Raw genomic sequence first — 11,726 nt, forward strand, 5'->3', positions numbered from 1 at the left:
GTGGTAATAAAAGGCAATGTCAGAGTAAACCAACCAAAAAACCTCAATGTGTTGGGGAAAATAGTCACAACATATACATACAAAATAAGATACAAAGTTTAAACTGTGCAATTTCTTGCATTCTGACATAGTCAGTCAATTCCGCTTACTCATTTTCTGCACTTGGTGATAAAATTGCCTAAACGATTTTCCCACAGTCGTGAACAAGAGTGGGGAGTGAAAACTCAGACCCAAGTCTTCAGATGCTTATGCGGCTGTCCTGACCAGTAGACTGTCACCTTTCTTCCCATTTAACAGAGGTTGTATGATAGATAGCTTATATCACGGAATAGAAAGGGCTGCTTTTCTGTTATTCTAGTATTTATGACTGTTCCCTCCAGAATGATAACACTGGAAAATTACTGCTAATGGCATTACCCTACTCAGAAGTCCGTAGATCTGCTATGCGTACACGTGGTAAATGTCTTCTAAGTATGCAAAGAAGTCACTTGATAAAGAGCTTATATGCATTTTGCATGACAATTGTTTTTCATGCCAGCTGGATTGTCTTTTCAGTAGTGATATGACAGCAGTGAACCAACCAGCAAACGGGGAGCGGAAAACATTTGGCTGGCTGCAGAATCTGGGTGCTTTATACACGTGCTTCGTAGACCCCACTAGTATGTTGACCATAAAAAAGGTAAAGACGCATTGAAGCGACAAAATTGATAACGATGCATTCAGCGTAGCTCATCCTAACGAGAGGCAGAAGGTTTTGGAAGAAACTTGCGTCGTTACCAAGGGGAGAATTTAAGCAGGCGCCGCGGCCCGGGCAGCGTCACCGCCGGCGGGTGACGTGTGCTGCTCCTGGGCGTGGCGGCGGGCTTCCGGGCGCGCGCTCGGGTTCGGCCCGCCCCTTCCGGCAGCTCGGCCCCAGCCAGCGGGGCGTTGCTGGGCGCGCTCTCGAGCCCGGGCCGGCCGCTTCTCCAATCGAAGCTGAGACTAGTGTCCCGTCTGCATGCGTCATCATTCGCGCGCCTCTTCTCGGCCTATCGGGCGCCTCTGTTAGTGGGTCACCCAATCAGGGCGCTCACTGCCAACACCCGCTCCCAGAGGGCCGGGGGAGGTCTTCCGCGCGCTGCGGGGTGGGGCTTGCAGGGCCGCGGCGCAGGCGCAAGGTTTCGTTGCTGCCGCCGCCGCTGCTCTCGGCCGCCGGCCTCAGCAGCAGCAGCCGCAGCAGCAGCAGCAGCAGCAGCCGCCGCCATGATCCACAGCCTGTTCCTGATCAACGCCTCGGGGGACATCTTCCTGGAGAAGCACTGGAAGAGCGTCGTCAGCCGCTCTGTCTGCGACTATTTCTTCGAGGCGCAGGAGAGGGCCTCGGAGGCGGAGAACGTGCCGCCGGTGATCCCCACGCCGCACCACTACCTCCTCAGCGTCTATCGTCACAAGATCTTCTTCGTGGCCGTCATCCAGAGCGAGGTGCCGCCGCTCTTCGTCATCGAGTTCCTGCACCGCGTCGTCGACACCTTCCAGGTGCGGCCGCCGGCCGCGCCGCCCCGTGGCGCTCCGGCTGAGGCCTTCTGGAGAGGGAAAAGCCCCATGTCGCTGCAGTGTTGGGGGGGTGTTTTGCAGAGGAGAACAGATGAAAGAGAGGTGAAAGGGGAGCCTGTCACATTACCGGCATTTAGTTTCCTCTTTTTTTTTTGTCTTTTATCATTCTAATACTGCACGTGAGAGGATCTAGAGTGGGTCCTGAGGGAACGATGGATTGAGAATCAGCTTGTGCTTGCAGGAGCTTTCAGCTACCAAGACTTACATTTGTTTCTCGGCCTTGTCTCTCTAGGGCTTGTGAACTCACCAAGACCAAGCTAGACTTGTTCTCTCAAGGAGTGCAGGATTCATAGCCGTGTGCTTTAGTCAGTTAGTGACAACTTATCTTTGTGTTTACATCTTGCAAGCATATCTTCTTTCCGAGAGAAGTGAGTCGCAAAACAACCACATTCCCCTCTGTGGCATCTTGACGTGATTGCAGGTTGGTTTGGGGAAGCAGTGAAGACTGTTTTTTGTCTGCTGCTGACATGGTTGTGTAGTCTGGATGCAAAGTGCCTTGTGACCAACAGCCTGACAGAATATAGGAAATGTGGGGCTTTGGTCAGACAAGAGTATCATGTGAGCTTTGCTTCCATGTGCTAGTCGGGCACATGAATGTAGGTGCTGAGTTTTGTTCATAAGAGTTCAAGGAGTGAACTGGCTCCTTTCACTTACCACCAGAGTCCAAATCCAAGGAGTTTGGGGTTTCTTAAGTTTGCCTTTCTGTGATGAGGCTCATCCATTTCTTTAGGTTGCCCAAGACTGTATATCTTGCCTTGCTGAGCTCTTTGGACTAAACTTCTTGAGTGGAAAAGTAATTTCATTGGAATTTCCAAAAAGAGTTGTCCCAGTTGTATACCCAGACCATCATTCAGCAGTTCTCTTTCTTCTTCGCGGGCCTCAGTTAGTATTGGAGTAGCTAGGAATAAGCATTACTTCAATCAAAATCTGAGTTACTGCTATTGAGATGGAAGAGTCAGCTCTGTTCTGAGTTCAGGCCAAAAATGTACAAAATCAGTTACTTAGGTCAAAGTTTTGAGTCTGTCTCAGAAACTATAACAGCTAGAGACGTTATTTTTGTTCTAAAGCAAAAGCTTAGATTCTGGTGTTTGAGGGAACAAGGCATAGGTGCGTTTTTACTGGCTTTGCAGCATACAATAAAACTGGTGTGTCTGAAAAAGACATAATGTTTGTCGCGTGGATGTAGGGCTGCTCTAGCGTCGTAGGTAAAGTAGGCTCTTGGTTTGTGCAGAATGCCTATGCCTGATCTCTTTAATTGCTCTAAGTGGATGGAAGCTGAGGCTGCCCCGCTCTGGCTGTTTCATCACTCCCTCCCCCCCCCCCCCCCCGAAAGGTGCACAAAGTCCCTATGGAATAAAACTATGGTGTGATTTCAGTACTCAAGTAAAAAGAATGGCTGAATTATTAGCACTGCCTCCTAACACAGACAGTGTGTTAGAGGGACTATAGAAATGTTCTCCTATAAAGCAAACATGGGCTTAGGCAGAACATGCAAAGAGAGTTTGATGCTGTCCTTTTGCTATATTCCACACCAAAGTAACTTCTTAAATATATTTTTTTTGAATTTATTTATTGTATGATGCCTACATGTGTATATTTTGCCTTGTAACAAAACTAAACGGAAAGCTGTGATCAAGAGATGTTGAATTCCTTAAACAGCAGTGCTGCTTGGTTAAGATATTGAAAGTACTGTAGATAAAGACTAGGACAGATGAGGAAGGCTGTGTGTTTAATAGTGGACTCTAATGAAGTGTATCACAAGACACAAGTCAGAGTAATGGCTGAAGGAAATATGCTTTTTGTATTAATATTGCTGCTTAATCGGTTACAGCTGAACCACTTTGTAAGTGCTAATTTTAAGAAATCTCTTAGCTATAAGACAGAGTCCCTTTTTATAGAGAGAAAATAGGAGCATGTCACGATGCACTTATTTGCTGGCTTGTTTGGGCGGTGGTGGAAATATACTTAGAATTGTGCACGTCTGTTGGAGTGTTCAATATGTCCAGTGGGCTTCCATAGTTGCACGGAGTTTCAGTGTTGTTTCACCTCCTCCGAAAGGAGGCTTGGTTTATTCATGTATGGCAGAACACTGAACTAAATGATCAGTAAGACTCTCTTATTTTCAACTTCTAGAAGTTATTGCGTAATTATTTCTTTTGCATAGGATTATTTTGGTGTCTGTTCAGAGGTGATGATCAAGGACAATGTGGTGGTGGTTTATGAGGTGCTGGAGGAGATGCTGGACAACGGCTTTCCATTGGCAACGGAATCTAATATTCTCAAGGAGCTGATAAAACCTCCCACTATCCTGCGAACGGTTGTCAACACCATCACAGGTACTGCCCGAGTTTACCTGCTTTTTGTTTTCCTGTATTCCTATAGAAGTAAATCTGGATATGGGTCAATATCCAGAAGAGAATTTGTGTTGCCTCATAGCCTCTAAACTCCAACACAGTTATATCTTGGGAGATCTGTGTTAGCGCTTTGCTCTTAGACTTGTCCCAGTTCCAGTACCGCTCACATCTTTTTAACAAAAAAGATAGAGTAGACGGACTGCATTTCGGGTTGTAGCCACAATGTGACTTCCTGGATGACTGAGGTTTTGGTTTTTGTTTGTTTTGTTTAAGTAACTCTACCCTGTGTTAGGGTATGTTCTGAAGTCAAATGTAGGAAAGATGGAAATTGTAGAATACAGACAATGAGTCTGGAAGAGTATCTGCTCTCCTGCAAAGGAGGTTCTTGGGACTTAATTACAGTTTATTTAGATGAGGCCAGGGACGTCTTGTGGAGTATTGGCTGACATTTGTGGTTTTTCTAATCTCTTTTCCTTTTCCAGGAAGCACAAATGTGGGTGACCAGCTCCCTACTGGACAGCTATCAGTGGTGCCTTGGAGGCGTACAGGCGTGAAATATACCAACAATGAAGCATATTTTGATGTGATTGAGGAGATAGATGCAATCATTGACAAATCAGGTATGGAAGTTGCTTCGGGCTAAGACTAGAGTAGCGTGTCCTGATAGTGCCTGAAGAGAGAAGGTTTGCCAAAGAGTTGTTCTGCCCTCAAATGTGGGAAGTTTAATTCCTGTTCTCACTCTGGAGTCTTGCCAACCTGTAGGTGCTATTTAGTCAAATGCGTTAGTGAAGCATCAGAAAATTGACTTTTTCCTTTGACCATCTCTGAGATCTTGTAAGCAGTTCTATATCGGAAAATAGAAGGTGGGTGGAAATTGCGTGTCCTGGGGCTATTCTCTTAGTTTCACTGCTTTTTAGTCTTGTTATAGTTGGGAGCCGTGGTCATTTGTAAGCCAAATGGATGTTGCTGAAGACGGTGGTTCTTGTTCATATGTATCTTCTCTAGAAGCGGTTGGGAGTGAAAAATGTATTGAGCAGCCAACATAATGAGCCATAACATTTTGTAATGGGGTTAGATTCCCTTCCTCCCTCCCCGTGGGTAGTTTTTTTCATGTCGTGATGAGTTTTGTTCAGGTTCGTGTAACCTCCTTTGTTTATTTTTTCAGGTTCCACAATAACTGCTGAAATCCAAGGGGTGATTGATGCTTGTGTCAAGCTGACTGGGATGCCAGACCTTACTCTCTCCTTTATGGTAAAGCTCAAGGAAGGGACGTTATATGTTGTGTCTTCACTCAAATACAGCTTTTTCCAACCCTGCTGCTAGGATCTTTGTCTCACTGGAATAGATTCCAGTAGATCAGAACTTGGATATACCGAAGAAAGAACTGACAATGGAAGCTCATAGTGAACTTCAACAACTTTGAGCCCAAGGGTTTTATTTTTGGATGTTTTGTTAAAAGTGCTGTTCATGTGTTGTGATAAACTTCTGATATAAAGTGATGCTTTAGGCAGATATGCTAAAAGCCGTCTTTTCACGAGTATTCATCAGTGTAATTATTTGACATGACTACATTTTGTTAAAATCTGATTTTCTTTTTAGAGTATTTCTATTTAGAGTATTTTGAGTACAGCTATTGCACAGATGTGACAGCATCAAATAGCTTGACATATCTGAATGTAGACATCTTCAAGTAGATAGAGGGTATTGAATGGTAGGCAATTCATGGGTGCAAGGTTGAAGAGAAGAGGTTATTGTAAGTAATACTGCTTTCTTCAGCCTTGTAACTTTCTCTATTTCAGAACCCCAGATTGTTGGATGATGTCAGTTTTCATCCATGTGTGCGTTTTAAGCGCTGGGAATCAGAGCGAATACTCTCTTTCATTCCACCTGATGGAAATTTTCGCTTGCTCTCCTATCATGTCAGTGCTCAGAAGTAAGTGGTAAATTTAGTGCTGCAAATTCTATAATTTGGGTCTCTGCCTGGGAAAAGGAGGAGTTGCTAGTAAGTGGCGGCTTGCTTTGCCATGTGAAGTAGATGCATGATAACTTTCACTTTTTTTTTTTAATGTAGGTTTTCTTCTTGTTTGGAGCACTGATTCTGTAATTTTTCCCATCAATTCAAAGACCAATAGCAGATGAACAAATTAAGGCAGGGAAGAATTAGGCAGTATGGAGTTACTGAGCTGCTGATTTTCTGTATTTACAAATATTTTTTTAAAGATAAAACAAGATAATTCTGTAATCCAGTTATATATTTTGATGTCTCTTTTAATAGAACTGTAACTTTTTGCCAGTTGTTTGCACTTTTTTCCGGAAGCAGGCTACCCAGTAGCCCAGTTTGTGTTATGTATGCTAAAGCATTGTTAGACTTTGTCAGACATATCTCAAGTAGGTGAAAATGAGTTTAAAAAAAATCCAATTGAAAGCAAGCACATGTACTGTCTGGAACTACTTGCCAGTTTGGTTGGGGCATGCAAGAAGTCTTTTGCTCAAGTCTCCTGCTATACTGCAAGTCCTTAGCCTTCCTGTGATGAGAAGGTTAAGTCCTTAGCCCTCCTGCGATGGGAGGTATAAGACTAAGATATGGAAAGCTTGCTAAGAATGTGTCATTAACACTTGAGATCAGCATTCTGACTCTGTTTTGTGATTCAGCAAATAAAGTCCACATAGGTTACCTTTCTCCTTTTATGGAGATTGTTGTGCACTGTTTTCAGTGTAGAACATGGCAAGGACTGTATCAGGAAAAGTGAAGATGAAGGGAGAGTTTGACAAGGACTCTCTGTTCCTGTCTTTTATTCTAGTCTTGTGGCAATCCCTGTCTATGTTAAACACAATATCAGCTTCCGTGATGGCAGCTCATTGGGACGCTTTGAGATCACTGTGGGGCCGAAGCAGACTATGGGGAAGACGATAGAGGGAGTGACGGTTTCTAGCCAGATGCCAAAAGGTGTATTAAACATGAGCCTCACACCTTCTCAGGGAACGCATATCTTTGATCCAGTTACAAAGGTGAGAGGAAAGAGGGAAATGAGGTGTTGTGTGTGGTTTTTTTTTTTTTTCTTTTTTTGCCTTTCAGCAATATGAGGTTGAGCTGTTCATGCTTACCTTCTTTCTCTGAACTTTGAGCCTTTGAAGGCAATATTTTTCTTGGGATCAGAACTTCATATACATCTAGATTGAGGAGACTTGCATGCCAGAAGTTGTCTGAAGCCCAACAGCTCAGTGTATAGCTCAGTGTCCAAGTGTATTGTAGGTGTTGTTGCTTGGTGAGCACAGAAATTCCAAGGACTGGTGTTGCATGACAGCATTCATCTGGTGAATGCTTTACAGATTTCTGCATATCTAGTTGTGATGCCTACTACTACATGTTAGATTTTATTCTTTGCAAGCAGTGAAGATTTGGGTTTGTTAGTGGGTTTGGGGTTGTTTTTCTCCCTGAGTTCACTTTTTTGGTGTGTTTTTTTTGGTTTGGGATTTTTTTGGTTTTTGTTTTTTTTAACTGCAAACTTAAATCAGATGGTGTACCCATAGCAGAGCTTCAAGCAACACTGCTTCAACCCCTTGGAAAGGAGGAGGTTCTGCATTGTTTATATGACTGTTACAGGGAATGGAGCCTGTAGCGCAAATAGTGGGAATGTCGTTTATGGTAGGTTTTGCTCCTGAAGCCTGTGCTGTATCTGAAGCAGAGGACCCCAGACTTGACTGAGAGGAGGAAAGGGTGCTGTGTATCCAATATGAAGGGGAAGGTACTGAGACAAAGGCTTTTTGCTTAGAGAACTGTTAAAAGCTGTCATTGGAAGGCCACTCCCCTCCAGAGGGTGTTACTACGTTTCTCTGTTTCACTGCTGCATTTTCTCTTCCTTGAAGTTACTCTCATGGGATGTTGGGAAAATAAATCCCCAGAAGCTGCCAAGCCTGAAAGGGACCATGAGCCTGCAAGCTGGGGCATCCAAACCTGATGAGAACCCCACCATTAACCTGCAGTTTAAAATTCAGCAGCTGGCTATATCTGGTAAGTGACTTTCAGGTGAAGAAGATAAATGTTTTGTGCTGTGTCCGTGTGCTGATTGAACATGTAGCTGAAGTAGCTCTGCGTGCCTTCTGAAGTACGTTCTATCTGAAACATGTTCATCAAGTAAGAGAACCATATACAGATTTGTTGTTCTCTCTGTTGCTCTGTAAAACAGCCTGCCCATTCCTTCTTGAATTTCTTGCTTACAGCCCTATACAGAATTTAGGGTAGGGGGGTGTGTTTGTAAAGAATGCTGCTGACAGCTTGCATTTGCCAGCTTTCCTCTGTTCTATTTCTTGCTTGCTAAAACTTCTCCTATGCCTTTTGCACCTCTAATATGGTTTTCTGTTCCTTTATTCTGAAGGCCTTTCAGCTTTGTGTGTGGCAGCACTCAGTCTTACGCTGTCTTTGTTTGCCTTTAGGACTGAAGGTGAATCGCTTGGACATGTATGGGGAGAAGTACAAGCCCTTCAAGGGGATAAAATACATGACTAAGGCTGGCAAGTTCCAAGTCCGAACCTAGAGGAGCCTGGTAGTGTGGAAGAGCACTTTCCTGTTTCTCCTATCCCTAGGTGTTGGATGCGGCCTTTCCCCACCATCACGCATTTAGGGTTGCCCCCTTACCTCTACTAGCATCTGCTGGAGAGCCAATGCTTAGGGTGCTGGGGAGCAGGGAAGAGTAGGGCTGACCTGAAACCATCTCATCACTAACTGAGTCTGAAGTACTCAGAGCAATGGCAGATGGGAGAGGTATTCAGGTCCCTTGGCATTAGTGAGTCAGATATGTAAGCCCATATCACCTTCACCTGCTGTCTTAAAAGAAATTCTAGGGATTTACTCCCTTTGTATCTCCTGTTCCTTATGTTTTGGTTGGCTTTTATCCTGTTGCAGATGATGCAAAGTTGAATTTCCATAAAGCTCAACTCCATTGTGAAAGTGTGGCATCTGCTCTTCTCCCTCACTGGGTGTTTGGAGAGCTACAGTTATTGCAGGCAGAGAGGTCAGCTGGCCATTCTGCCTCAAAGAGCCTGAAGAAGTGGAAAGGTAGATTGTCCTACCCAGAATGGGAAGATAAATCTGAGTTTGTGTGTGGTGCCATAGAGGGAGGAAGGGAAGAAATGAATGCTTTGAAGATTTCAGAAACCCCCTTACTCATTAAGTATCTTGAATTTCTGGGGATAGACTGGAAACCCATCAAAGTCTTAGTATGGTATCCTCTGAAGAGCTGGCAGAAGCACAGCTTATCTTGTAACTGATGGGTGATGATCTCTGAATGCAACTCTGCCTCTCTCTTTTTTGCTTGATATGTGGAGGTAGGGTTTCTCCTATCTTCTTTGGAGGGTCAAGGAAGAGCCAGAGGCTATATAAGAACGTGTGTGGAATCATAGCACTCTGTTAGAAGCTGAAGCTGAGGCAGCTGAATGAGGAGGATGATCGCTATCCTGGTAACTTGTCAGAAGCTCTTTTTGCCTCTGCTTGCCTGTTAGGAATGAAGGTGATACTGCTGTTCTTCTGCTCACTGATGTCTTTATATGAGATAATTGTGTCCTAGTAACTATGTGGTGTTTCTGGCTGTCCTACCTCATTCCAGTTCCTTTCGCAATCAGCTGCTGTGCAGGTGAATTCTAGCCTACGTTGGATTTTTCTCTGGGGCTATCTCTTCTGTAGGAGATGCTGCTGCATCTGCCCATCTCGGTCTGTGCTACATCTTTCCGTACAGCATAAATATGAAATGAAAGGTATATGCACTATTCCATGTTGTCTGTAATGTGCTCTTTGGCCACTAGATGCCAATGCGTTTATTTCTGTGGTAGTAGAACCTGTCCATAATCTGCTGTGCGTGTGACTACAGCATCTGTGAGGTGGCTGTGAAGTCCAGCATGTGTAGTGACCCCACATGAAGGATAATACACGTTCTGGTTTGTGTATGATGGATATTTGCAGTGAGTGAGTGGTGTCTCATTTCTGTAATTGCAAGTTCCAATGCAACTGATGAATGCCACTGCAGGTGGCCTTACTGCTGAGCATGTTCAGTGCAAATACAACCTTTGACCAGGGCATCAATAAAATTCATTTTTACCTGTCATCTGTGTCATTTCAGTGATTTGTGTGGGGTTTTCAAGATGCACAGCTGGTGTTCAAGATAATAATGGTAAACCGTGGCCAGTGAACCTTGAGTAGTGGGTGGCTTAGGGAGATGAACATGATTATACAATCGAAATTGTAAGTTTGGGGATAATTTCTTGTCTGGAAAAACTAAAATTGTTTTCTTTAAATAATTCTTATTGTTCCCAGAAGCAATGCTGAGCTCTTCCTAGAACTTCTGTTAAACTATGTCTTTAGAAATGTAGATGAGCCACTTTTGTTTATTAGGTAGGATTTTTTGGTAGCAGGCTAAAGGCTATGCTTTAGTTATGAAGGCATAGAAACATCTCCTTACCTTCCTGCTCCTCTGATACTGATATTGTTCTTTGGCTCTGTAGCTTTGTTTTTTAAAATGTCTTTTATTTTCCTGCTGAGGTGATTCATGTTACTCAAGATTCTGAAGAGCTTTTTTTTGTACATAAGGATGTCTGGCCCTTATGATAAGCTTTCTAGATCTCAACCTGAAACAGTTGCAAATTGCTGTAGAATGAAAGATGAAGCAGGACAGTAAGGGAAGAATAGCGGGCAAGTTCAGTGAGATAACTTGGTAGAACTTGATTTAAGGAGTTTTGGAGGAAGATGTGAGATGCAGCTGGGTAGTTCAGTTGCAATGAGTGCAAAGGTCGACATGTAGGTTTGGAAAGAGTTTGGATGTGGCCTTATCAGCTAGCTGCAAAGCGAGAAGAGGGCAGATAGGTGAGGCTGGCAAAAGGCAGTCATTACTGCTGTAGACCTGGCCTCAAAATCGTGTGTCTGCTGTGCTGGAAGAGGACAAGTAGGGAAACAACAGGATGAGAAGAGGAAAAGCTGATGTGTTTGAGATGGAAACAGACTCAAGGATTTGGGGGGGGGGGGGGGGGGGGAATGTAATGAGTAAACAAGCCAGATAAATGGGTACTACTTTCAAGATCGCTCAAATAAGCTAGAGCTAGATGCCAGCAACTTTTAAGTGGAACGCAAGAAGTTAGAGTAACTCTGATGAGCATGAATTCTAGTTATTGAAATGGGATTTGGTAAATCTCCCAGATTAGGAATCTATTACAAAATATGGGATAAAGAGGTGTTTGGAAAAATTTGGAGTGGATTCTGGCTAGTACTTAAGTCAATCACGGAAAAGATATCACAGGAGAGAGACCAGGATGCAGACTATGCAGAGATGGCAGCTAAGGCTCATGTAACTCCACTATTTGATGTCACCCTGGATTTTCATGTCAGGGTATTTTCAAATCAGTAGTTTATAGAGCAAGGAGCTGGTAATGGCTATGATGCAAAACACTTACTTTGAGCCCCATGTTCTCTGTAATAACACGTCTAAACAGTCTTGGGGGTTTTACAGGGTGCAATTATTTGACAGGCTTGTGAATGCCAGGATAGTGAGGTACAGCAACGCTTAGAAATGGGTTTAGGGGAGAGGAATGGAAATTAACCTGTCATTTTCTTAAGATTAATAGTCAATAAAAAGCAATAAAAAAAGCTACAAATTGTTTATAAATGTCTTTTCCCCCCCCCCCCCCCCCCTTCTGCTGGCTGGGCAATGGGACTCATTGCTGAAGTTTAGTTGATCTATACTAAGGTTTGTTTGAGGACATCATGGATGACCTCTTTGAGGCCCATTTGCAAGT

The 11,726-nt window shown here is 43.8% G+C and overlaps 1 protein-coding gene across 1 annotated transcript; it reads left to right on the plus strand.

Annotated features, from left to right (window-relative positions):
- The first annotated feature begins 38 nt into the window (after positions 1-38).
- Positions 39-10,043, plus strand: AP3M2 (adaptor related protein complex 3 subunit mu 2). Its single transcript, XM_009682098.2, has 8 exons — positions 39-1,515; positions 3,758-3,929; positions 4,430-4,567; positions 5,113-5,198; positions 5,747-5,880; positions 6,749-6,956; positions 7,815-7,959; positions 8,382-10,043. Exons 1-8 carry the CDS (start codon positions 1,243-1,245, stop codon positions 8,480-8,482), a joined length of 1,257 nt encoding a protein of 418 aa, XP_009680393.2. The 5' UTR covers positions 39-1,242; the 3' UTR covers positions 8,483-10,043.
- The last annotated feature ends 1,683 nt before the right edge of the window (positions 10,044-11,726 follow it).

This window comes from Struthio camelus, chromosome 27, assembly GCF_040807025.1.
Source record: "Struthio camelus isolate bStrCam1 chromosome 27, bStrCam1.hap1, whole genome shotgun sequence".
Classification (NCBI taxonomy): domain Eukaryota; kingdom Metazoa; phylum Chordata; class Aves; order Struthioniformes; family Struthionidae; genus Struthio; species Struthio camelus.

Excerpts from the sequence above, each read along its gene's own strand:
- AP3M2 (XM_009682098.2), top strand. The coding sequence starts at position 1,243 with ATGATCCACAGCCTGTTCCTGATCAACGCCTCGGGGGACATCTTCCTG. Across the intron at positions 1,516-3,757 it reads GCGTCGTCGACACCTTCCAG|GATTATTTTGGTGTCTGTTC; the intron begins GTGCGGCCGCCG and ends TCTTTTGCATAG. Across the intron at positions 6,957-7,814 it reads TCTTTGATCCAGTTACAAAG|TTACTCTCATGGGATGTTGG; the intron begins GTGAGAGGAAAG and ends TCTTCCTTGAAG.